Genomic DNA, 24,218 nt, shown 5'->3' on the forward strand with positions numbered 1-24,218 from the left:
CTTTCTTTTTAGACCTGACTAGCTGCCTAAGTTTTAGAGGTTTCACATTAAGGGGAAGTAAGGTTCATCTTTGTCAGCAGGCAAAGCTACTCCTCATGACTGTGGTCGTATCTCCTCAAGTACAGCCTACATGTAATGCAGACGTACCCAGATGAAGAAGGCTGAAAGAAGGCTGTAATGTTTTCTTTGTTGTTATCTCATTTGTTTGTTTGGGTTTTTTAACCGTAAGTGGTCTAATTTTTAATGTGATTCTGCCAAACAAGAAATACTAATAAGCACTGATCAGAGCTGTGTGAAACACTGACAGACCTTACCTCAAAGTGATACTAATAAGTTGCAATTCAGAGAAGCTTCTTCCAGAAACACAAGCGCATCTTAGCCTGAGAAAGGCTTTAGCAGTGGGCACAGAATAAAATTCAGAGCTATTATTGCAACATAAAGGCTGCACAAGTAGCCAGGAACTGTAAATCATGGCCAAGGAAAATCTCCGAGATTAGAATTCATTATCATCTAGTGCTGCCCATCTGGGAAACCTACCAGATTTACTTGCTTGTTTCAAACATCAAAAAGAAGGAGTTCTTGAAAAAGTCCCCCATCTCTGCAACCATTATTGCTACGTACATATTTCTTACTCATTATTCCTAGCCTTCTTTTTTTCCTTTAAAAAAAGAAAACATAAAATACTAAATCACACCTAAAAGTCAAGTAAATAGATTAGGAAAAAAAGAAAAACAAAACCAACAACAAACATTTATATCGTTTGTGAAGTTAAAGTGTCTGCTAGTGAAGGCTGTGTTCTTCGAACTGGATCATGGATGAAAACCAGGAGAGCTGCAGAACAGCAACTCACATACCTTTGGAGTAAGTCGTCCTGCCACCGGAGCAGAGGGTTTTCAGTCAGCCTGCATACTTCTTGTTCTGCTTCTTTGTTGATCCTGTCTGCATATAACCTGTCACAAAGGCAGAATAATAGGCAGAATTCAAGTGAGTCGGAAAAAAGGAAATTAGTAGATATGTCCTAGCCTCCTTCCAAAGGAAATGCTGGGAAAGCAATCCACTACTCACAAATCCAAATAAGAAGACAAGGAGGTACATGGTGCAAATGAAAAGGAAAAAAAAAAAAAGGGGGCTAGTGTTTGGCCCTGAGGAATTTATAATCATTTTTAGTTAGGCAGGTACAGACACACTTACGTAGGGTGCAGGACTGAATTCACTGCTTCTCCGCGCCATTCCACACACCTACATTTTACAGACACCCTCCAAGCACCACTGGTGTCAGCCTTTCACAGTGACCATTTCTAACCTTTTCATTTGCAGGAAGCTCAGTCTCCGGCTTTTACAGAGTGCGTGCCATTGACTACTGGGGGAAGGCTGGCCTGTCCTCCGTTCCTGTGGAGTATGTTGAAGCTCTCAAGTGACTCTGAAGAGTGGTGCCTGGTTTGTTGACCGAGTGGTGTATGCTCCCTGCAGATGACAACTCCCCAGAAAAAGTAAACTCCTCCCAAGCTTAGGAGGGAGTATTGAAAGGACCTGATGAAGCAAGTTGGGAATGCAAGTTGGAAGCAACTGCCCCCGTTAACTCTTCAAAGTCAGCATTATCAGACAGTCACAACTGACAACCCAGCTTGAACAATTATAGGATGGGGATTTGGTTTTCTAACTAGGAATTATGGAAATAAATTTTTGTTATTCTCTATTTTTCACTGAGCTAATGCCCAGGACAATCTAAGATTTGTTAAGCCTTAAACTGCTGCAGGAGCTGTATCATCACTGTGCTGTATGAGAGAGGATGGCAGCAAAGGCACAAGGAGGACTTGTCTGAGAGTGAACTGCCTGTTTCAGCTGCCTTGCTGCCTTGATATAACAGACTGATGGAAGGGCACAAAGCAACCAGACAGCCACATCCCAATCATGAAGTGGAGGGTCGCTTTTTCCCCACCAGTTAATCATAGATAGTCCGGTGTATTATTTCAGAGCACTTCCCCTGTCTTCAGGTGTATGAGGTTCTTCACCCTCTCACAGAGGGATTTCCATGCAGCTGTTTTTGCATTTGTGGTGGTTACTTGAATTCCAGAGCTATTCCCATCACACCAGCAGAAGGAGACACAAGAAGCTCTAGTCTCCAAACCAGATTGCCTCTTACACTCTGTGCTTTTGTCCAAGTCACTCAGTCACACTGTGGAGGCCTGTGTGGTTGTACAAGCCTGTCAGCCACTGCCTTTTAATGGTGAAGGCTCTAGCCCTCAAAATCTCTCTTGCTATCACCTAGCCGAGCTTTCTATAGCCCTTCAGGCAACATTTCTCCCCAACATGCTTCTTTCCTGGAGTTTCATGCTTAGACTGTAAGGGAGCTGAGGCTTGGCTTTGGATGGCCAGGAAAGTTAAAATTCTAGTTAGTGCCCTTTGTGTTTTCATATTACACCCCAGCACATGCTTGCATTTAACTACTACCAGCTGGGAAACTAATCAAGAACAGTTTGAGTTTCTATGTTTCTTGAAGCATGTGCACAAGTGTGTCACTGCCTCAGATGAGCTACAGAACACCTCTGGCTGTCCTTGCAAATGCCAAACACTTTATGTAACAGCAAAGTTCCCTGAAGTTGCAGGGATGTTTTTTTATTCATCCTGCTTCACAACTGGCGCAGTTTGAACCGTGCCTTTAAAATGCTTGTAGAAGGAAGGATAATGCCAGTGAAAACAGCTGGAGTGTTTTCCATAAGAGGAGCAACTTTGTCACACAAACAACTCCCCTACTGCTCTCTTTGCTGACATCAGCCACCTAACCAGCATAACAACAAAGCCTGCATATTTGATGAAACATTCAGGTCACAGACAAAAAAATAGGTTTGCACAGTAGGAGAGAGCTAAACTATTTTGAATGGCTTCACACAGCACAGAAAAGAAACATATAGAAAAAGTTGGTGTGTGTCAGATGAAGCTTCATATCTCCTTACTTCCTAGTTACTTGATCATGTGCTTATATTGAAAGTTAGCCATAAAGATGCACCTGGTTTCAGAAATCAGATGAAATATTTCTTGCCTCATTGAAGTTTTACTAAGGCGTGATTGTCACATACTAATCTGCAAACTCCTTACCTGTAAAGGTTTGTATAGCACAGAAAGAGGACATCAGAGCGTAACTGATAACTTTCCCAGTTTCAAAGAGTTAGTGAGAAATTCCACCTAGATGAAGATAGTAAACATTTATTTTAAAGTTGTTATAACTACATCTAAGTGATAAATCAGGAAATACAGCAAAATAAATGCAGCAGTTAAGACATACTGTTTTTCCAGTATGAAGAGGAACTACACAGAAAACAACCCTTAGAAATAATCAAGTATTGGTCTGTAAGAGATTTAAGTGCATCTGAAGTCGGGGAGGATACAGAAGCTTGCGAGGACAGTTAACCCTGTTAGGATGTCATATTTGTGTAGTCTTCTGCTTCACAATCTTCCCACACTGGTTAGCAGAATATAGCAATAGTTTTCAAACCAAGGACCATGCACTACTTGAAGAAATTTTATCTGCAAGGGCGTACCTAAGCATATTCTAGATGCAAATAAAAACTAGTCTCTTAGGATGCAGTCCAGCCGCTTTGAAAATCTGTCAATAGCTCCTGCTTCTAGGGTTTCTACGTTAAGCATCAGCCAAAAGGTGGATGCCACAGTGCTTTTTCAAGTATTTTGCTGGCAATGGCAAACGTGCATGGAAAACAGAGCTGACCAAAAATAGTGCACTGACTGTTCAGAAACATGATTTTAATATTCAGCATGATTTATTTACATTTTCTTCTTTGCTGCTTTGATATGAATTTACTACTTTAAGCAATGAGCAAGTCTAAAAATCTGCATCAGAAGAGAGAATTTGGTATTTCTAAGCTGGTGATTGTTTCCAGCCAATAACGTATAGAAGATTTGGGCCTCTCTGGTCTTTTTTGTAATATAAGGTCTACAAAATATCCTACCTAGTACTTGAAACTTGAGTTTTCTATAACCATCCGTCAACTGATTCTGTCTCAGGGAGCTTTCAACATTGTTTGCTTAATCCTTCAACTCTGCCATCTTCTCCTTTACTGGGGCAGCAATCAGCTCCCCCTCACACATTCAGCTTTTAGAAGTGTTGGATGTGCCTAGCAGTAAGTGGAAGTAACACGTGTTTGGTGGTTCTGTACAACCAGAACAAAGGCAAGACTGCAGAGCGCTTAGGTATGTCTCTTGCTGACCAACCAATACAAGAAACACAAACTGCAACTGCAAAATTAGATTGTTTGTCTGCTTTTCAACAAACAAAAGCTTTTGAGATTGTTTTGCAAGTATTTGTTAAAATGAATACAAAGGGAAAACACTTTTAGAGGGATATTTTGTTGTGTATATATTGGACATGTTACCATGTTTTGTGCTACACAGTAAGACCAGTTTTTAATCTTTGACATGAATCCTGTAAAAACAGGATGTGATCATTGTGTTCTGGAAACTGCTCAGAACTCTTATGTCGACCACTTAATCATGTGAATTAAAGCCTCGGTTCTCAAGGTATAAGAGCCTGACTGGTGCAAGTTCCAGCCCTATGTAGAAATGAAGCATGAAGGGAGTGTGGCCATAAAAAGTTTCAAGGCTGAAGTAGGACGTTAAATGCACAGAGTGCCTCAGTTATCACAGCTTGGGACACTTATTTAAGCCCAAAGGAAAACTGGTCTAACACAGCGTGATACCCTAGCATCAGATCTCAGGACTTGCAGTGTCCTTGCTGGGAGGAGGTGCACTGGCATGTGAAGGACAAGATCCTTGCAGTGTTCCTCCTGCTGTTGCACAGTCATAGCCTTTCTGCCAGCACCAAAGGACTTTCTGAGGACAAAACAACAGCTCTTTTCATTCGTAAACAGCTTTTTCTTTTCTCTTGTTAGTAGAAAGTCTGTGCAGAATGGGAAGTATGACTTGGGACCTATATGCATGCTTACAACTTCTAGAATCACCACTATCTTTCTGCATCTGTGGAGGCACAATCTCGTGTGACAGAGGAGGGATTTCACTGCCTAATTTATGGACTGACTATACCTAGCACACTGAGGATGTGCTTGGTCCTGCATCTGGGTTGGGCTTACTGTAACTCCCATCTGCCTCGGTCAAACAGCTGCTATAACTGCAGACAATTAAAATCCCACTCCCCTAGGACTGGTAGTTTTGGTCTGAATGTCTTGGCCAAAGGTCAGGCTCTTTCATCTAGGGGCTGGTGTTGTCTAATCAGCTGTGATACAAGTCCAAAGTTCACAGAACTCAACCCCAATACTTCCTCACAGGATGAGGTGGGCAAGTGGTGAACACTCAATCGATTCACCAACCTTGCACTTAGTTCAGCACAACAGGCTAATACTCTTTCGACACTTGATAGTCTCAATCTGTGTGGTTTTCCTTTTGCATTGTGTGCTGCTCCTCTGCTTCTGTCCTTAGCTTTATGTGGTAGTTCAACATCTTGCTTCCCTTCAAGATAGCTATTCTATACCCGAAGAGTGAGGAACACTTCTATCCCATAGTTTTTCTGCTAGCTGACAAGCTTAGGAGTACTGCCTGGGAAAAGCAAGCTTGAGAGACCTCCCAGCAACCTGAGGATAACATATCTGTCCTTGGGGAAGTCTTTAGTTAGTGTTTTATATGCTTCCAACGGATACAGTGGATAGTCCTTGGTTGCTGCAGATAAGATCTTACGTGTTGCAGAAGCTGTTCTGCAGCTCTTCATTCAATATAAACATTTTAACTTGTACCTTAAGAAGGCTTCAAGAGCTGGGGCTGCCCAGTTTTGTATTCCCTCTGTCCTCGTGTCGCTGGCAAGCTGCAGGGTTCAGCATGGTGTTAGGTGTGTTCTGGTCTGTCAGTTTTATTCATAGGAAATATTCAGAGTAAATTTGATTGTACTACAAGTTGTGGAAACTCTTTGTCAAAAATGCTGACTCAGGTTACCCTTTTTCCACAAGGAGCTCTCTAGATGTTATTCTTTTGGTTCCCTCTACCTATTAAATTCTTACCACAAAGCCTGCCAGTGCTACATACTTCAGTTCTGTACCTCTCAGGTACTGGAGACTAGATTAGGAAATTACAGTTTCTGCCATTTAGTAGCTGCTCATTTAAAGCAATGACCCGGCGCTGCTGAAAGGAACATTTTGTTTTATTGCGTTCTAGAGTCAGGGTCTAATAAGAAGTGCTCAAAGAGTATTCAGGTGTACCACAAGTAACCCTAAGACATTACCAGGCAGCAAGGATCACTTGTCAGTCTCACTGCAGAGGTGATGATAAGAGAATTTCTTCACAATCTGGATGGAAATGTTGTTGGAAGAGGTATGATGTATGTGATGGCCCTGTGGGCACCCACAAGGTCCCTCATTTGGGACCTCCACCCAGGTACCCTGTGCCCAAGGGCCACAAGCCCACTTCAGCTCAGCTGAGCCCAGGCCCAGGCCCCTGGGGAGCCTCATTGCCGATAGCTCTGCCTCTAACCATCCTCCAGTCCTGCTTCTGGCTGGAGCCACATTGTGGGCATGCCTCAGCGCTGCCCCAAGCCCTACCCTGAGCCTCACTGCCCTCACGCACTGGGTGGGCTTCTGAGGTGAACCCCACAGCTGCTGTGTTGCTGTGTGCATGGTGCAGGGCAGGGACGCTGCCCGGGCTGCACTGGGGCCACCCTTGGCTTCTGGCTCTCCTTCCAGGGGGCCAGCCCTGCTCCTCCTGCTCCCCACCAGCATGCAACAGAAAGCAGCTACACAGGCAGGTTTTTAAAAAACATTTATTGACAAATGCCACTTGAAAATTCAGACACCAATACTGTTATTGCACAGAGTTTACGAAATCCCCAATATTTTCATGTGTTTTTCGGAAAAACACACTAGAATTTATTTAATTAGCTGAGTGGCAACTTCAAGACCAAGGGGTCTGGTTTCTGTGCTTAAGGATAGAATCAGAAGAGTGCTTTTAGCAGGCCCCTGCAAAGAAAGAAAAGGAAACTTCAGTCCATGTACGTAAATTCGCAAAGTGCTGTAAAGTCCTTTTTGTCTTAGGTGAAACTAGCTACCACATTCCTAGGGTACTGCTGATTTATAGTAAAAGATTAGGATAAATTGTGTTATTCTGTGCCTGTCATCCCAGCCTTTGCCAATCCAAGATGGCCATGAATTTTTGGCGTGGCTTGGGTTTATCCAGGCAAGGCCTTGTGAGTGCAAATGGTGTGGGTGCTAAGCTGCCAACGAGTAGAGACATTCCTGCCTCCAGCATAGCTCTGGAAACTTATCTGCTACATCAGGAACAGCAGATGAGCTAGAAGATGAGCTTCCACAGCTCCAGAAAAAAAAAAAGTGTCCTCAAAATAGGCTCTAGGCATGCTTTGTTTGCATGTATGTGCAGCAAGTGCTGACTTCTACCGCCAGCAGACAGAACCAGAACTGCTGCTCACAGCCCCTGATCTCTGCTATTTGGACAGCACACCTGAAGTAAGATGCTGTTATTTGGGTGGCCAAGCCAAACATGTCCAAGTCCAGCTGTTGCACCCCAACCTATCTGTTAGTAAAACAAAGAGCTGATCTTCCTTTGGTAATGTGCCAGCATCAGCACACAGGATTCCTACAGGGGGGGAAATTAAGGCTGCAGAACAGGCTCTCTCCTTGCCACAGGCTTGGCTTTTTGCAGCTATTTTCTTATTAGATGTAGATACAAGGTTAAAAGTCAAATTAACATAACTTGGCCTGCTGCGGTTCTGCTGCATTTACAGCAGATGCAGTCACCTCCCCTACAAGCTGCCCGTGAGGGCATTTCAGTGCGTGTGCGGAGCAGCTCGAGGTACCTGACTGAAGCACAGGCTGGAACTGGCCAGACATGCAGATCTCCTCCTGCTTCTGGCGCACAATGCGCTGGATGGCAGGGGGCAGGCCACGGGGGTTGCGGGAGAAGATCAGGGAGTAGCCATCGTCACAGGAGCCATCCTCCTTCAGGCTGCGGCAGGCATAGGTGATGGCGTAGTTGTCATAGTCGGTGTCAATCACCCAGTAGTTGTCCCCTGAAACACCAGAGAATGTGTGTCACCGTGGGCAAAACAGACCAAAGGTGGTGTGGGCCATCCAGCAGAGGGGCCTCAGTTTGTCACAGGGCAGGGGCAGCCTCCCCACATATCCAGAGCCACCCCCTTTAAATCCCTTTAAGTTTCTTGCCCGGGTGCACTCTGAGCTCAAATATTTTTCCTGCTCGTGTGCTGAAACACACAGGTGCAGGCAGCAATTAGCTTCAAGCCAGCCCAGGGAGGAGGCAGGAGGAGGTCACTCACCGCCGCTGGACAGGTAGCTCGCCAGGCCCTGGTATGTCATGTACATTTTTGCTGGAGTGGTTGGGTCCGGCACGGTGTACTGAGCGGCCATGTCAGCACAGATCACCCAGAACCTGCAACGAGACCGGGGAGAATGAAGGCAAAACCCACCAGCGGGGTGCACCCCACCAGGGACTGGGCAAGCAGCAGGACAGGCTCAGCACAACAGCCTAGGCATGTTGTTAATGCAAAGTCACTGCTTGTCATGAAGTGCAGAGTGGGTTTGATCCCACCAGTGCCAGTGTCTTGCTCCCGCCTCCCCTCCCCTCTGCAGTGCCACCACGATGTGTCTGGGGCCAGACTGGGACCCTGCTGCAGCCCAGCAGGCTTCCAACCACCCGTTTTTGCACAAGCAGACAGCCACCGAGTAGGATGATGGATGTCTTTTGACTCCCTGTTGGCAGCAGCTTGCAGAATGAGCTGATCTGCTTCGGGGCTCCTTAGGGAACATGGTGGAGGATCCCTCCTTACCCAATCCTCCTTCTATCAGCACAGGGGTGCCTGGTATATACACAGAAACAAGTGCAGCCTCTCTGCTGTCCAAACCAGTCAAAAGCCTTCACACAGGCTATGAGGACCCTGTACCTTCCTGAAGAGCCGGTCTTTTTGTTTCCTCTAATGAATCTTGTTTGCACTTGCTCGGAATATCACCCCTGCATGGTATGGCAAGTGTTACCTGGGTTTGTGAAGCAATGGGAGGATCTTCATTTGCTGTCTAACAAGCGACATACTTCCTTTTTGCCCTGCCTTTAAAATAAATATCTGGCAGCCTTGAGATCCCACCTGGTCCCTGAAGAGTCCTTTCAGGAATTGTCCCACCCCAATATCAAATATATGTTTCCCTGCCTCAAATATCCTGGAGTGCTGTGCTCATAAAATAAAACTAAGGTTTGCAGCCACATATTATTCATACCCCTATTATTCATGCAGCTAGGCAGTTTTTGGTTGTTAATGCAGAACAGAAGTAGCGCTAGCCTGTTGGAGACTCCAGATTGTCTTTTCCATACCCAGAAAGCTATTTAATCCCGTTGCATGCTGTAATCCCTTATAGAAACTATAACTGACAAATGAAACTCTTAAGCTTCCTTCCATCTGTCTGTTCAGGAATTGCAGAGGTATTCAAGAGTCAACTGAGTGTTTTCCTCAGAAGTCCATACAAAACTGTGTTGAAAACTCTGCAAGAGCAATGCTTAATCTTGCTCATTTCCATCCCCTGAACCTCTCAGTGAAATCAAAGCTGTGGTGCACTTATCCACCTGCAGTATTTGCTAGCTCTTTGCTCAGATGCAATTTACTTACCTAACTGCTCCGTATTCAAGATTTTACTTTATAATTCAACTGGCAGTTACGCAGTAGTTTTGTGATGGACCCAGACCAGAAGCAGGGTGAGAACCAGCCCAGACTCAAAAGTATAACCTCAAAAGTTGACTGAGCGTTCCTTTTTGACAAAGATAACCCAGTCATGTTGTGCACTTATCCCCACCTCTCGTACCTCATGACAGCTGCTAGAGCTGAAAGTAAAGAAAGCTCACCCAAAAAGCTTCACTCGGCCCTTGGAAGAAGCTGTCATTGTGCCATCTTCCTCAACGGTGTATTCAGCAGAGATGTTGTCCTGGAGGAAAAGGCCTTCTGGATCCTTCTTGGCCAGGGCATACCATTTCCCTGCATACTAAAGTGGAAGGTTATTACTATCTGGCTTAGCCACCACAGCAAGATTAGCAAAAAAGCATTTCTGTAAACACTGTGCCCTTCTAACTACCCATTGCCTGGCCTATGGAGAAAGTCTGAGTTTGGGTAGGTATGTCCCATACAGGTCCTGCTCTGTGGTGTGGTAAACCCTTGCCTCTGTGCCCTAAGGAATGGATCTAGCAGCTCTGCATTTCAGTATCCACTTCTTCTATCACTTGAGACAAGCCTGTCACAGCAACCCAACTCTGAAAGCTTCTCCCACCCTGAAACGCCTGCTGTGAGCCGGGCCAGTTCTCTGTTCCCATTCAAACCCTGGCTTTTCCATGGAAGATGCCAACGATGACACTAAAATGCAGCCATGGACATTAGCTACATCCTACTTGAGCCACTCTGGTGGCTGCCAGGGGCCAAAGCTGATCTCTGACAGTTCAAAGGGTCTACCCAGTGAAGCAGAAAATACATGCACTATGAAGAGGAAAGGATGTACTGGGGACACTAGCAGCTGGGAGGGAATGAAATGAGATTAAGAAGAAAATTCCCAGGGGAAAAAAAAAAAAAAAAAAAAAAGGTTCCCTGAAAATATAAAAGCAATACCTAGTAAAATGAAAAGAATATATAAATAGGTCAGTGACAGGCATGAATGCCCTCAAGAGCTAATATTATGAGTAGAAATACTGGGGAAAGCAGAAATTAGCTGTGTTAAGTTTGACTCTTCAGTAAAAGTACCAAAATTTGGCAAGTTACATGCTGAGGTCTGGAATAGCATGCGCAATTCCTAAATACAAAGCCCTCAGAAGAACTGAATTTTTTAAAAACCCTCTCCAGATGTGGTTGTGTTTAAAACAAAAGTCCTGTGCACAGGATACCCAGCCAGCCAAATTTTCAGCTTGCTGCGACTCCCAAGAATGGCCTGCAGTGGACGCAACTCCCCCATGGTACCCGTCTGGGCTTTGTCTCTGATAGGGATCTAAACTGTTTCATCCCTGTGACTGCTCAAAACCAAGATCTCTCCTGAATTTCAGCTAGCAGAAGATTATGTCTAATAGTGTGACATCCCTGACCTGTGAGGCCAGTTTTACCACAGTGCTCAGAAGGTAAATCAGTAGCAAGATGAGCAAACTGTAAAAGCAATGCTTGAGACACAGCATGCAAAAGAAGTTAACTTCTTGGTGAGGAACCCCTTTAGATTAACATAACCCATGACTTGTAAAACCAGTTTATATAGTGAAATTTCTTCACATATACTCTATGTACTAGATGAAGTAACCAAAATTACCCTTTTTGGATCAAAATTGTCCTTCACAGCGAAAGACTCCACTGCGCAGGTCTGAGCTAGGCTATATTCGATGGTGGAGAGGATCGATGCCAGGAAAACATACTGCGCGTATTTCATTCTGCAAGACAAAAGCAAACATCCAGAGTTTTATTTCATGCAGTAAATGTGGATAGTTAATGCTGTGCCTACAGATACATTCTCCACGTTTTACAACTAGTTTCCTTCCACACTGAGTAGAGTACTACCTTCTGCCTGAGGAGCTTGGTCATTGTGGAGCCTGACTCCAGACAAATCTGAGCTTTTGCAGCAATTACTTTGCAATAAAATTTTGCTTGACAGTAGTAGCACAGCAGATTATGACATTTTTATATTATGAATCAAGCCAGACACTGGGTAAGGTTGTTAGGAATTGAAAGAAATTTGAAATTTGTTGATTTTTTATATTGAGAACAATAATAATGTTTTGATGTGCTGGCATAGCATAGGATAGGTTGGAAGGATGCTGTTTCATAGTGAGTGCCCATGTCACTGAGAAACTAGCAAAGCTGTGTTTATGATCGGCTCTTGTCACTACATCAAGCTTCTCGTAGCAAAATACATCTTAGTATTATTTAACCTTACCCAATTTTCTCTACAAACATAACAAATAATACTCAGTTTCTGGATGCTTGATCTGCCATTGCAGGACAGCCACCAGATGGCTATGGTTGTATTCACATCCCAGGGTATTCTATTTTCATTCTTACCCCAGCATATTTTTTTCTCCCAGCCTTTGGGAAGAAAGAGCATATACACTCTTGCAGAGTACTTGACCCTGAGTACCTTTTCTGATGCAAAAAATAAAACACAGTTACCTGAATCTTGTCTTCAACATCCAAGCTGAGCTACCAACTCAAGACTTCCAACCACCCAAGCAGCTACTCTGTTCCCAGCTGCTGCCACACGAGCTACACCTTGCTACCACAAGAGATGCTAATCTGGCCCACCTCTGCTGAAGAGAGACATACCTGTCAGGTAGAGATGCTGGAGATCCCCGAGACTACTCTGCACCAGTCTTTGGGCTGCAGTCAGCAGGAGAGTTTTGTGTCAATTGCCCTCCAGCTGCCTTTAAATAATTAATCTGCAAAGTCACTAATTGGTTATTTTTGCTCGTGTGCCTGAATAAAACGCTTAATCTGGATAATCCATTATGTAAAAACCAGCTGTAATCCTCACACTGGTGGGTCTGACTGCTATACTAATACAAACACAGCTTTTACATAATGGAAAAAAGCTGCCCAGAAAGCTAATAACTTTGCTGATGTGATTGTACCGCACCTTTGTCTCATTGAAGTCTTTCTGCTTCTTACACGTGTCGGGAGAATAAGCACAGAGCACTAATTGGAAACTCATGGACCATACATGCCCATCTGCAGAGGCATGTGTTCATGTTTAACTGCTTCCACAGGGCAGATAGATCATTAGCACTTCCAATATCTGCATCATCAAATGAAGGTGATCCCTGCTAGACAGATACTATGCATTATCTGCTGAAAAAAAAAAAAAAAAAAAAAAAAAAAAAGACAAAAACAAACAAACAAACATAAGGAGTGCAAAAATAAAGATTTTTGCCTTCATATTCTTACCAAAGCCTTGGAATGCCCAGTACATCTGTGCAGTGAAACATCTTTATACACATTCTTTCCAACTTGCCAACATTTCCAGTTACATAAATGACATAAATGTTACAGCCCTCTCCTTCCCATGATGCTCTTTCAAGTTGATTTCCATGGGGATGCAATAAGGAACAAAAGGAAAAATAATAAAAAATGAATAGAATAGAATAGAAGTAGAATAATAAAATAAAATAAAATAAAATAAAATAAAATAAAATAAAATAAAATAAAATAAAATAAAATAAAATAAAATAAAATAAAATAAAATAAAATAAAATAAAATAAAATAAAGAATGCAGAAATGGCTAGGCTAGGAAAAAAAAATGTTAGTAAACACTGCCTGCCATTCTTTCAATTTCCCAAAACCATCAGAAAATTTCCCCAACTGCACAGGCTCTCCACGTACTCTTCCTACCCAGGGTCACCTGGACAGAGATTGAAAACTTCAGACACTCACTTAGGAGTTGCCATCACTGGTGGCTACTTCTCCCACTGGGCTGATGGGTGCCACGAAGCCTTGGATATCCTCACTGGGGATGACTGTAGTTCAGACAACTTGTTAAGGGTTGCCCATTATGTGGGAAAGGCAGTGCCAGCTTGCTGCCAGGGGAAACTTTGTTCTGGCCTTTGTGCAGCTTCCACTTCCACCTTAGATGGAGACAATGATATTTTGCATCTGCCGTCTGGTGGGTGTGTGCCTTGTTTCTCCAAATGCGCAGAATGAAATTATCTTTCAGAGGCTGCTTTGCATGTGGACCCTTCACAAGCACATCGTACATAAAAAAGCAGAAGCTTGCTTTTTGTTTTTGTTAAAAAAAAGAGACTGGATTAAACAAAAACTGGCTTTGGAGCCAATCATAGCCAGTGATATGGTAGGGAAAGAAAGCAGAGGAGTACTCCATGGCTAGGAGTACACCCTTGGGTGGTGAAGACCTTGTGCAGAAGCAGTTGGTGGGACATCGCCTTCACATCTCCAAACACCACCAACCAGGTCTGTATTTGATCCCTGCACCAGATATGCACATGCAGGGTATTGGCAGCTGCCAATAAAATGTCTGCAGGAGCTACCAAAATACTGTCTGCAGAATTTCCTGTCATTACAGGCAATTGCCCTTCCCACAGAATAGTGACAAAGGTATTGTCTCCTGAAAATGAGATCGGGAGGCCGTGTGGTGAGCTGTGAAGCAGAACACAGTGGTGCTGAAATTGCCTCAAAGGCATCCTGGGCAAGTTGACAGGGGAGTGACCCTCTGGAGGCTGGTGGGTACCCAAAACCTGATCCTGGGTGAGGAGCAGGACAGGGCTTTGCTCCTCAGCACTGGTGGGAAGGGGAGAGCTGATGGAGCACTTGGGGGTGGTCAGCTTTATGAGCGATGGTCCCTTTTTCTCCCTTCGGTTGTTTGTGTCTGGGCTTATCCAGGGCCACCGGGACCTGGAGATGTGGGGAGATGACACATGCCCAGCTGCTGCAGCATGACCTGGGCAATGTGGATCCACCTTGTCCTGCCTGGACCCTTGGCCTGTTTTTCTAGAGAGATGCCAAATGGCCATTTGCCGGGCTAATCCTTCAGCTGCAGCTGTCCGCTCGCCATATGCACTGTGCCCCGGGGATCAGCAGGGTCCCTGGAGGGATTGCGCAGGGCTGGCAGCCTCCAGCACCAAGTGTGAAGGTAACCAGCTCTCTTAATTCAGGCACAGCTTGTTACCTGCGGCCTCGTGCACACGCCATGCTGCCCAGCCTCAGTTTCCCTGGGACACGCTCCTTGTCTTCGCATCTTGTTCACCAGCAGCGCTTGCTGCATTTAGGAGTGGAAGGAAAATCGAGAGAGTGCTTGAAATGCTTGGCCACTTACAGAGTGACAGGAGGAGTAGGTTCCTGACTGCTTTAAGTTGGGTGCCCACCAGCTTTTCTGAGGAATTTACCCTGAAACATCTGAGCGCAGAACTGTTCTTGTCCACCCCGAAGTGGTGAGTTGAGAGGGAATGAACTACAGCGTTTTCTGTAAATTAGAAGGGCTTTAAAACACTTATCACTTCATCTGTTTCCAACAAAACAGATTAGTTTATGTCCCTGTGAGACATAGGTGACACTTGAAGCCATGCTTAGGTGACCACTTAATCCCCTGGAGATTATAGACATGCTAATAATAGCTAATCACAGCACAAGATTTTGGTTGGTGACTATAACATCTGTCACTCCATTATTTGCTGTTTGGAGAAAGAAGGAAACAAAATCAAACTAAACTTCATTTTTACAGTATTATGGTAGTTCATGCTGGGCATAGGAAAAAAAAAATAAAATAAAAGAGGGGAAAGACATCTAAGTATACTCCCAGGACTGTTAAATCTGATATAACATGAGAAGGATCTTATAAAGACAGAGGTACTCTGGAGGGTCTGGTTACCAGTAAAAATATCCAAGAGACTATTCCAGACCTGCTCACCAAAACTATCTGTTTGTTTGTTTGACTGATTTTTCATGTAAGAGGTGCTTAGGCAAAAGAAAACACATGTCCAGTCTACTGGACTCAGCCCAAGAGTTGACAGTAGATTGAAATGCCTGCAGTAAAACTGGAGTGCAGGTGAGATGATTACTGTCATCTTCTGCCCTATCCTATGAAATACAGAAGCAGCAGTTTGGGTTTTCCTATCCCTAGCAGCCCCCCTTCTTATACCTTATTATTGGAATAAGCATTGGGTAAACTGCTCTGCGAATTACTGCAATTGCACTGCTGGCTCAGATTTAGCAACATGTGCTAGCTCAGCAGCCGATGGCACAGCCTGAGATCTCTAAATAGCCTCCTGCATCAGGCCTTAAGTTTCCTGCTGTCCAGCAGGCAATCGAGTTGTGGGCTTGTTTACCAACATGCTGGAGAACAGCTTTATGCAGGTGCATTTTGAGTTGCCTTTGACAGAGTCAGTAGTGGCCATTGTCCTGCAAGGCGTGAGGATTTCCTGCTGTAGCTTCAGCTCCCGTTCGTGTTGATACAGATTCGGGGCTTCCTGCTGGGGTGTCACACACCTCTTGTCTGCACCCATATCCCCACCCCAGGTCTGCCAAGCCCTGAGAGGGCAGCGATAGCCTGCCCTGCTGCCTCACCCAGGCAGGAGAAACGAGGCTTCCCTGTGGCAGCAGAACACGCAGAGGCCATTGGCTGGGGACTTCTCGGTTTCCGTGACTTCTGCTCAGAAATGCTGATCTTTTCCTACAAAGACAGCGGTGCAATATCAATGACGGGAAAATCACTTGAAGTTTGTTCCTCTGTGATTCAAGGGTAAGGTTCTTGGGTGTGTTGCATTGTTAGATAAAAAAGGCAGCATAAATCACTGCCTTATGACTCTTAAGGCGCCATTTAAATACCTCGCTGCTTTAAATGACATAAACTGAAAGGTACCTTTTCCCCTTCTGAAGTATGATAATGGAATTCTTGCTAAACATGTTGACTGGTAGTTTATAGACCAGGGGCTTGTTTGCTGCTCTGCACATGACACAGCCCAGGCAGAGACAGAATCACACATCCCCCCAGCTGGCAAGCAAGAACAGAGGGCACAGAGGAGCCAAGGAGTCTCAGCTCCCCTGCTGCGATGGGTGCTTGGCCCTGGGGCTGTCCTCCTCCGTCCTGCCTGTCCCCCTTGCTCTGCATCCCTGGGCTGCAAGGGATGAAGGGAAGGCATTATGCCCCACCACCATTCCTTGCACACCACTAACCAAAAAGGTGTAACTTGAATTTCAAAGCCACGCAGGGACATTTGCTTTTTCCTTGCAGCTAGTGCAAACTTCTTGTGACCTTAGAGGGGCCATTTCTCTTAGACCTGCAGCCAGCAGGCAGATGAGACCCAAATGCTTGTCTGCTCACTTTCCAAGGCTGCATTGCAGTTGGTGTTGTATTCAACATAATCATTAGAGTTCGTCCCTCTAATTGCACTGCCTTGCTGCAACAGGCCTGGTTGGACTTTTCTCACTTTACATTTTCTCAAGCTTTAAGAGCACAGTCTCACTGGTGGTTTCATCAGGGACAATGTGGAGGGCTTGGCCTCTGTCAAAAAGGTTACTGCCTCTGTCCCAAGCCCCTCAGCCTTGGCAGCACAGAGTGAATACAGAGGTGGCTAAATCTCTCCTGAACTGGGATGTGAATATGCAGGGATCTGCTGACCAAAGGAGCAGATCAGTTTTCGTGCCATCACCTGTTTTCTTCACAGCTGTGTGGAAGATGGTAGCAGCTTGATCAATAAAGCTGCTGGATTCCATTCCAAGTCATGACAGTTCCCCTCATGGCCTCTTGCTGCTCGGAACCAAGAGACCATCCAAGCCCAGAGCAAAAACTCGATGAAAAAGACACTTTTTGACCATCAGATAAAGTTGATACGTATTTTATTACTTTTATTTTATTTTATATTATATCTACCATTTGCTACTACGCTTTCTTTTCACCATAGTATGTCTACATTTACTGCTACTGAACTGGGCTATTTGCATATGTTGGCAGATTTATCCATTTCAGTTGTAGCACCTGTTTAAAGCCACAACATTTGTATTTTTATGTCACTGCCCCAGCTCCTGGATCACGGAGGGCACCCACTACAGCACTGCACTTTCAGGGTGGATGAGGAGGATGGCATCTGCAAACAGAAGGGGAATTAAGCTGTCTGGGCCTAAAGTCTTTGCACTTGAAGACAGTCTTAGGGTATGTTAATGGCCTGATGTTTTTCTTTTCCTGGGGGGAGGCAGGAGGAAATAGGTTGTCTCCTTGATGCAGATAGTGCATGCCACATCAATGCACTGTTGGGTGACAGACTGGAGCTTGTTTAATCCCTGGAGTTATTCCCAGGATGCTTGCTGAAGATAAGAGGCATAGAAAGCATGCGAACGTCCTTGAAGGTACAAAATGTGCGTGTAGCATTTTAGGTTTAGTTTCTGAATGGAAGAAGCTTAACACCAAAAAATCAGGAATAAATCTATGGGCTCTAAGCTACTGTAAAGCACAGTCTAAGGGTAGAACATTAAAATGCTGCAGACAGCAAGTGCTGCCTCCAGATTATTCCAACAGGGTATTTACAGCTCCTTACATGGCATGCATCTGAAGGTGCTTTACAAAAGACATACTGCTGGCACAGAGCTTGAGCAGTTCTGGATAAGACAGGATGTCCATGCCAGCCCTGAAGATGGATTTAAAAGCTAAAACCAGAAGCACAAATTACCAAAGCCACGGGAATCTCTATGTGCATGCGGCCAAAGACCATTAGTCAGGCACCTGGCCTTAGTAAGTATTAAAGGACACAGTTTCCATCTGCAACAGAAGGTAGAAGCAGACTAAGGAGGAAAGGTTTAGGTCAGAGGACTTCTCTGTGCTACAAGGAAAGGGCAGCACATGAACATGAGGCTTAGTGAGTCACAGAGCTGGAGAATAAGTCAAAGGCTTTCACATACACCTGCATTTCAGCTTCCTCTCTCTGCTTTCTCTGTGGGAGGAAAGGGTGGCCTACATTATATTGCTTTGGAAAAAGGAAAATAATTGTGGTGGGGTTTTTTGTTCTCTTTTTGTTTTCCTAAGCTATCAAAGATGATTAAACTAACACTGTTTTTATGGAGGGGGTTCTTTTTTGTTTGTTTGTTTTGTTTTATAATGTAAGCAGATGATTTTCTTTGAATCTGCGAGAACTGAGTTAGAGTAAATCTTTCATGGGTAGGAAACTTCAACATTCTCACCTTGGCATGCTTCTTGTCAGCTGGGGGCACTAAAGTAACAGGTTGATTTATTTTACAGAGAGGTCTGAAGGTTCCAGCCAACTCTCAGGGTCCCAACATGTTACCAACTCTGTAAACTTGCAGCTTGAATGCATTTGACCTGAAGACCATGTTTATGTCCACTTCAGACTGAGCAACAAGAAGGAAACTGTGGAAATCGCATGAATAGCTTCAAAGAAATGGTTACAAGTGCCCGCTCAAAATACTGTTATTATCACTGCATCAACCTCTGCTGCAGGAAGCAAATGTAAAGCATTCCTCAGCCTGCAGAGAAGCAAACATTAAACATTCCTTGGCTGCAAGGAGAGAAGGAGTAGGGGGTGAAGTGAAAGTGAAGCCACTTTCTGTGAGTGCAGGCCAGTGCCCAACACATCATATTATCCTGGAAAGGCCTGTCCCTGAGCTGCTGCCATCTTCATTATCTCAGTATGCCATCAGCCTCTTTCTAAATTCACTGGAACATATAATTCCCTGAGCATCTCCCCAGCCTGGTATAGTTGTCCTGGGACTGTTGTGGTGAGAGTTACATGGCATCACCTGCTGCCATCTGAGCAGCCAAAAGCAAACTCTGAAACATTCCCTGGGGGACCCCTGCAGCCTTGATTTTCCTCTTCCTGACAGCCTTATCGGCATGCAGCAATCACCTTCATCCCCCAGATCTCTGCCGGTGACAGGCCCAGGGATTTCTCTGAACAGGTGATGCCAGAAGCATGGTGGGCCATTTTCTGATAGCTTTTACCCGTGGCCCTCCGGGCTTTTTAACACTCTTTTTAATCACCATGTTCTCTGTGCTATACATATAGCTTCTTAAGTTTCAGTCCCTGGTCGTTTCCCCCATTTTTATGGGTTCACTAGCCCATTTTTTCTTCCTTGTTACTTTGTCATCTTCTTTGTTCTTTCTTCACCCTTGAATTTAGAATCACTTCTCCACATCTTCTCTGCTAGGCAGTCCTATCTTCTGCCTTTTCTTTCTACTGTGGCCATGCTTTCACCAATCATTTCACTCATCTGAGATGCTACCCTCTTCTTCTCCAGACATCTGCAAAAACTGAGTTTTTCTTAGACTCTCTGTGCCCTTCGTCATGACATTGGTGTTCCTTCTTAATGTTTTGTGTGTTCTAACATTGCATTTTCCCTAATTTCATACAAGGAGGATTTGGAGAAAGTGGCTGCACAAAAAAAAAAAAAAAAAAAAAGGCACATGATAGAACTTGCAAAGAGTTTAATGATCTCTCTTGTTCTTCAGCTTCACAGGACATTTGACCAAGTAAGTAATAGTCTTATCTAAGTTTCAGTGATTTGTTCCAAGAGCTTTGGATAAAATTAGTCAATTGAAAAATAATAGACCCATGTAGTCTCATTGAAGAAAATTACCACCTTTGCTATACTGCAATAATATTTATTTTTTTTTTAATTATTTTTTACTTTATTTTTTAACTGAGCCATCTTACCTTAAAATTAAGAGGAAGGGAATCTCTGCATGTTTGTGATGGATACAAGGAGGACAAAGACAAGAAGTCACGTCTCCATGAGATATTTGGTGGACTGACTTACTCAAGGCTTGGACACCAGTATTCTGGCGTAGCAAAGATGCCTTTACTCAAAGGTCTCTCTCAAAAAAAAATATCATCCAGAGCTGCTAAATCCCAAAGTGACTTATGTGCTGGAGTGTAAGGAAAAGTTTTGAAATCCCAGAACATGACCTGGAGTGCTGGTCAGTGCAAGGGCCAGCCTCTTGCACGGGGTTTTTCCCTCTGAGTGAAGTGTCTCCGACATAACATCCCTCGTAACACTAGGCAATTACCATGGAAAAAAAAATGAATAAATACTGCCATTCATTTTAAAACTTTGCAAGATTCTGCACTTAGAGAGGTTTCTTTGTCTGACTCTGGCTTATTGTTGCTTTTTTAGTTTTGTATTTTGCCGTGTTTTACCTTGTTTTGGGCTGGGCGTCCCCGGGGCCCAGCAGGCCTCGCAGGGCTGTGCTGCACTGCCATCTAAAGGTGCCGGGGGGGACCGGGAGGAGCCAGGGGGAGGCTTCTGGGCAGGAGGTTTTGGTCGCCATCCCCTCGTGGGGCTGGGGGACTGGGGGGCTGTGGGCCGAGGAGCAGGTCCTGGTGCCAGAGGGGCGAGGGGCGAGGGGCGAGGGACGAGGGACGAGGGACGAGGGACGTAGCCGTCACCCTCAGCGGGCTGGCCGAGCCCGAGGCAGGAAGGCTTATTCTTGGACACAAGCAGGTGGCATGAGAATATTACTTGGTAAATCAGATAAGCTGCAATCTCGTTATGCCGACGGATGAGTGAGCCTGAAAGGTTTGAGTGTAGCTGTCAATACAGCATCCTGAAAGGATAATGGCTAATCAAATTAGCCACCCGCAGCTCCCCGCCCCGCAGGCTCTTGGTTAGGAGAAAAACACTGTTCCCATGAAGGAGGGGCACAAGCGTCTTCAGATCCATCATCCCCAGCTTCTGCCATCACCCTTTCTTGCTTTATGGGTACTATCAGCTCCATCTGCTTTGGACACAGTCCCACAAATGTCCCTAACAGCAGTATGCTTCGCATCATGCCTGCTGGATTGCTTTCCTTCACAACTGGAGCTTCCCATCAAGAGTCCGAGATACAAGTTGTTCAACAGGGAGGGATTTTATTCCAAGGGAATAAAATTTTACTCCACTTCATTTTCCCAGCTACTGGCCAAGCCCTCAAGGCAGCTTAAATGTTTGGGGTTTCTAGCAAAGGACATCCACCAACACCCAACAAGGCGGAGGTGTTATGCCGACGCTGCAATTCAGTTTTAAAGCTATTAAAAACAAATGTGTGCAACCACACGTGCTCAGATATTATTATGCTGTGAGAGCCTAGTGCAAGTTTCCTAAAATAGCAGCCTCATCCTCCTCCAAAATCCTCCATTGTCTGCCTAAGCCCAATCAAACAGCATTACCCAGATGCAAGCTTAGGCTGCATCCACCTCAATTATCATTGTTATGCCAGCCACGGTGCCACATAGGTTTCCCTGAAGGCCTCAAGAACGCATGCAGCCTTTGAACCATGCTTTGAATTCTGGGTCCATCCATCCATGCTCCTCCAAGGAGGTTGCTTTGGCACCCCTTTGCACTGATGATTTAGATTCCCACCTGCCAACCCTACCTGGTTTCTTTTACATGGCAGCTCTGGCTTGGCTTAATCAATGCTACCTCAGTTTCTCCTCTTCTGTGGCTATAAACTTAAGTACTTCGGGACCTTTGTGTGTTCCCACTAAAAATCTTATCGCTTTGTGTAGTTTCCAGACCTGCAGTTGGAGGAAAGAACTTGAATATTCTGTGTTTGGAGCCTGGAGTGTCACTGTTGGATACTGTTTGGTTTTCTTATAAATGTTTCAAAACAAAAACATTTATCTTGCACTGAACAGAACGTTTTGTACTGAGAAAAGTGCAGGAGTTTGCCAGGTTGAGATCCAAAAGAGTGTCAACTTTGATTCAATACAAGCAGTTTCCCCATTTGCAATTTTTCAGCTCCCAAATCAAAACCCAAAAGTGCATACAATGATTTGTATACCCCTTAAAACAGCCACTAAACCTGGTTATGTCAGCCTATGCATAAAAAATGAAGCATGGAAAACACCATATGGTACCAATCTCAAAAGGCCTTCTGTTCAAACACAGGGCATCCTGAACACACACCCCAGTTGCATAGATCTGTGCTGAGATACCTGATGTACAGCCTGTTTCTTGGGCATTGAAACAATTCAGGAAAGTGGCTGTTAGCTCCCAAAAAAACATTCCTTCCACAAAGGACCTGCTGGGAAAAGGAAGGCCCACTGGGTTAGGAAAATTGTCAGGCCACAGAGCTACACTTAACTTCAGACCATCCTCAAAATCCAGGTGATAGGAAGCTTCATTCCTCTGGAACACCAGCATCCCAAATGGACTGTGTGCGATTTTACACTGTCCTTTCCCTTCCCTGTTGGTATGGGATGAAACAAAGCTGGTGTTTTACAGAATGCTGGGAGGGCTCAGGTTGATATTTGGGTGGAGGCCTTGAAAGGCAGAAGGATGATTCTGGCTTTCATCATGAATAATCACAAAAATTACTCCCATATGGCAGACTTTCACTGCTGCAAGGAAGTTTTTCCTCATGCACGGAGAATTGTTTCCTCACTCCTAACTGTCCTAAAAGGCTGTGGAGAAGGAAGGTTGGGCCCTCAGGAAAATGGGATTCCCTCCACCTATAAGAAGTTGTTTGTCCATACCTCTTCCAGCAAGCTGGCGTCATTTTGTGTGCATCACTTGTGGCACGTTTATTAGGAAAAGAATGGCATCTCTATTTCTGGAGGTATCTAAGAGAAGATGGGAGTCATCTCTTTCAGTGTTTCCCTATTCCCACTGTTGTGGAAGCCATTCCCGTGCAGATCTGATAGCTTCTCCTGTCCTTCATGACCATGAAGAACAGGCTTTTTCTTCTTTCTTGGCAGTAGTCTTTTATACATTTATACATACACTGTTTTGTTTAAAAAAAAAAAAAAAAAAAAAGAGATGACTCAAAAGAGACATGACAAACCTCAGTCTTTACTTAGAGGTCACATTTTCCCAGTCTTCCAGGTGACTTACCTATTTTGTACAAGCTGGTAAACTGTGTTACACAACAGAAGTTTCCTTCTAATAGATGCATATCCCCTTCTGCACATCAGTGTTCACAGGTATTCAGCCTGTGATAAGCTCAGATAGTGGCTCACTGCCCACCCTGAATTCAACAGGTGACTGTTCCACATAAGCAAGGCTTTACATGCATCCTCTGTGGGTTGTAGTCCACACCTGTTTGTAATTTATTTAAAAGATGGTACTCAATCACATTGACCATGGCATATATGCTAATTTAATATGCATTTTTCCACCCATCAGTGGAAATACTGAGATTCTCTACAGTAGGACAACCTTTGCAGAGAATCCTCCTGAACGAGTTTTTACATTTCATTGCTAGTGAGCTGCTAGCAATTACTTCTCTTCTTCCAAAGAGATTTGTCACTACCTTTTAAGTATTTCATCAAAGCCTTCACCTTAAGACAGACTATTTCGTGTTTCATTTCCTGAAGCCAAGAGCTATGAAACTTGTTACTTTTAGACTTCTTACTGTGGTGTACAGAAATTTATGCTGGTTGAACAGTTTGCTCTTAACAAAACCACACTGAATACTACTTATCTCATCTAGTTATTTACAACAACATTTTTTTTTCCCTGTATTTTCTGAGAGTTATATTAAAGCATGCTAATGGAAGACTCTCAAACTCTTTTTTTATTTTTTTTTTCAGTTTTATTAAGACTACATAAATTAACAGAACAACATTGACAGCTCAGAGGTTATTTCATGTAGCCCTCTAAACACTTCAGTCCTTCAATACTGTCCTTGATATTCCTACTCTTTCCAGTATGGTAACTGAAAATGCTCATTTTGTCCTTCATGTTCCTTATTTCATCTAATTTTGCATCCTGGCCTTTCTGGCTTTCCATTTTTTT

General features: G+C 44.3%; 2 protein-coding genes across 2 annotated transcripts in view; one reads left to right on the plus strand and one right to left on the minus strand.

Moving 5' to 3' along the window:
* The window catches only part of IDUA (alpha-L-iduronidase), a 47,468-nt gene extending 45,869 nt beyond the window's left edge, over positions 1–1,599 (plus strand). Inside the window, exon 14 of the mRNA XM_084304726.1 lies at positions 1,318–1,599. Within this exon, the coding sequence (XP_084160852.1) occupies positions 1,318–1,418 (101 nt within the window). The 3' untranslated portion in view covers positions 1,419–1,599. The remainder of the gene's footprint in view (positions 1–1,317) is intronic.
* Positions 1,600–7,712: 6,113 nt separating this feature from the next.
* Positions 7,713–11,423, minus strand: LOC311221513 (purpurin; the record flags this gene model as incomplete). Its single annotated transcript, XM_084305577.1, has 4 exons — positions 7,713–8,038; positions 8,303–8,415; positions 9,874–10,010; positions 11,307–11,423. 4 exons carry the CDS (start codon positions 11,421–11,423, stop codon positions 7,713–7,715), a joined length of 693 nt encoding a protein of 230 aa, XP_084161703.1.
* Positions 11,424–24,218: the final 12,795 nt, after the last annotated feature.

The sequence above is a fragment of the Netta rufina genome (assembly GCF_964035555.1).
Source record: "Netta rufina genome assembly, chromosome: Z".
Taxonomy (NCBI): domain Eukaryota; kingdom Metazoa; phylum Chordata; class Aves; order Anseriformes; family Anatidae; genus Netta; species Netta rufina.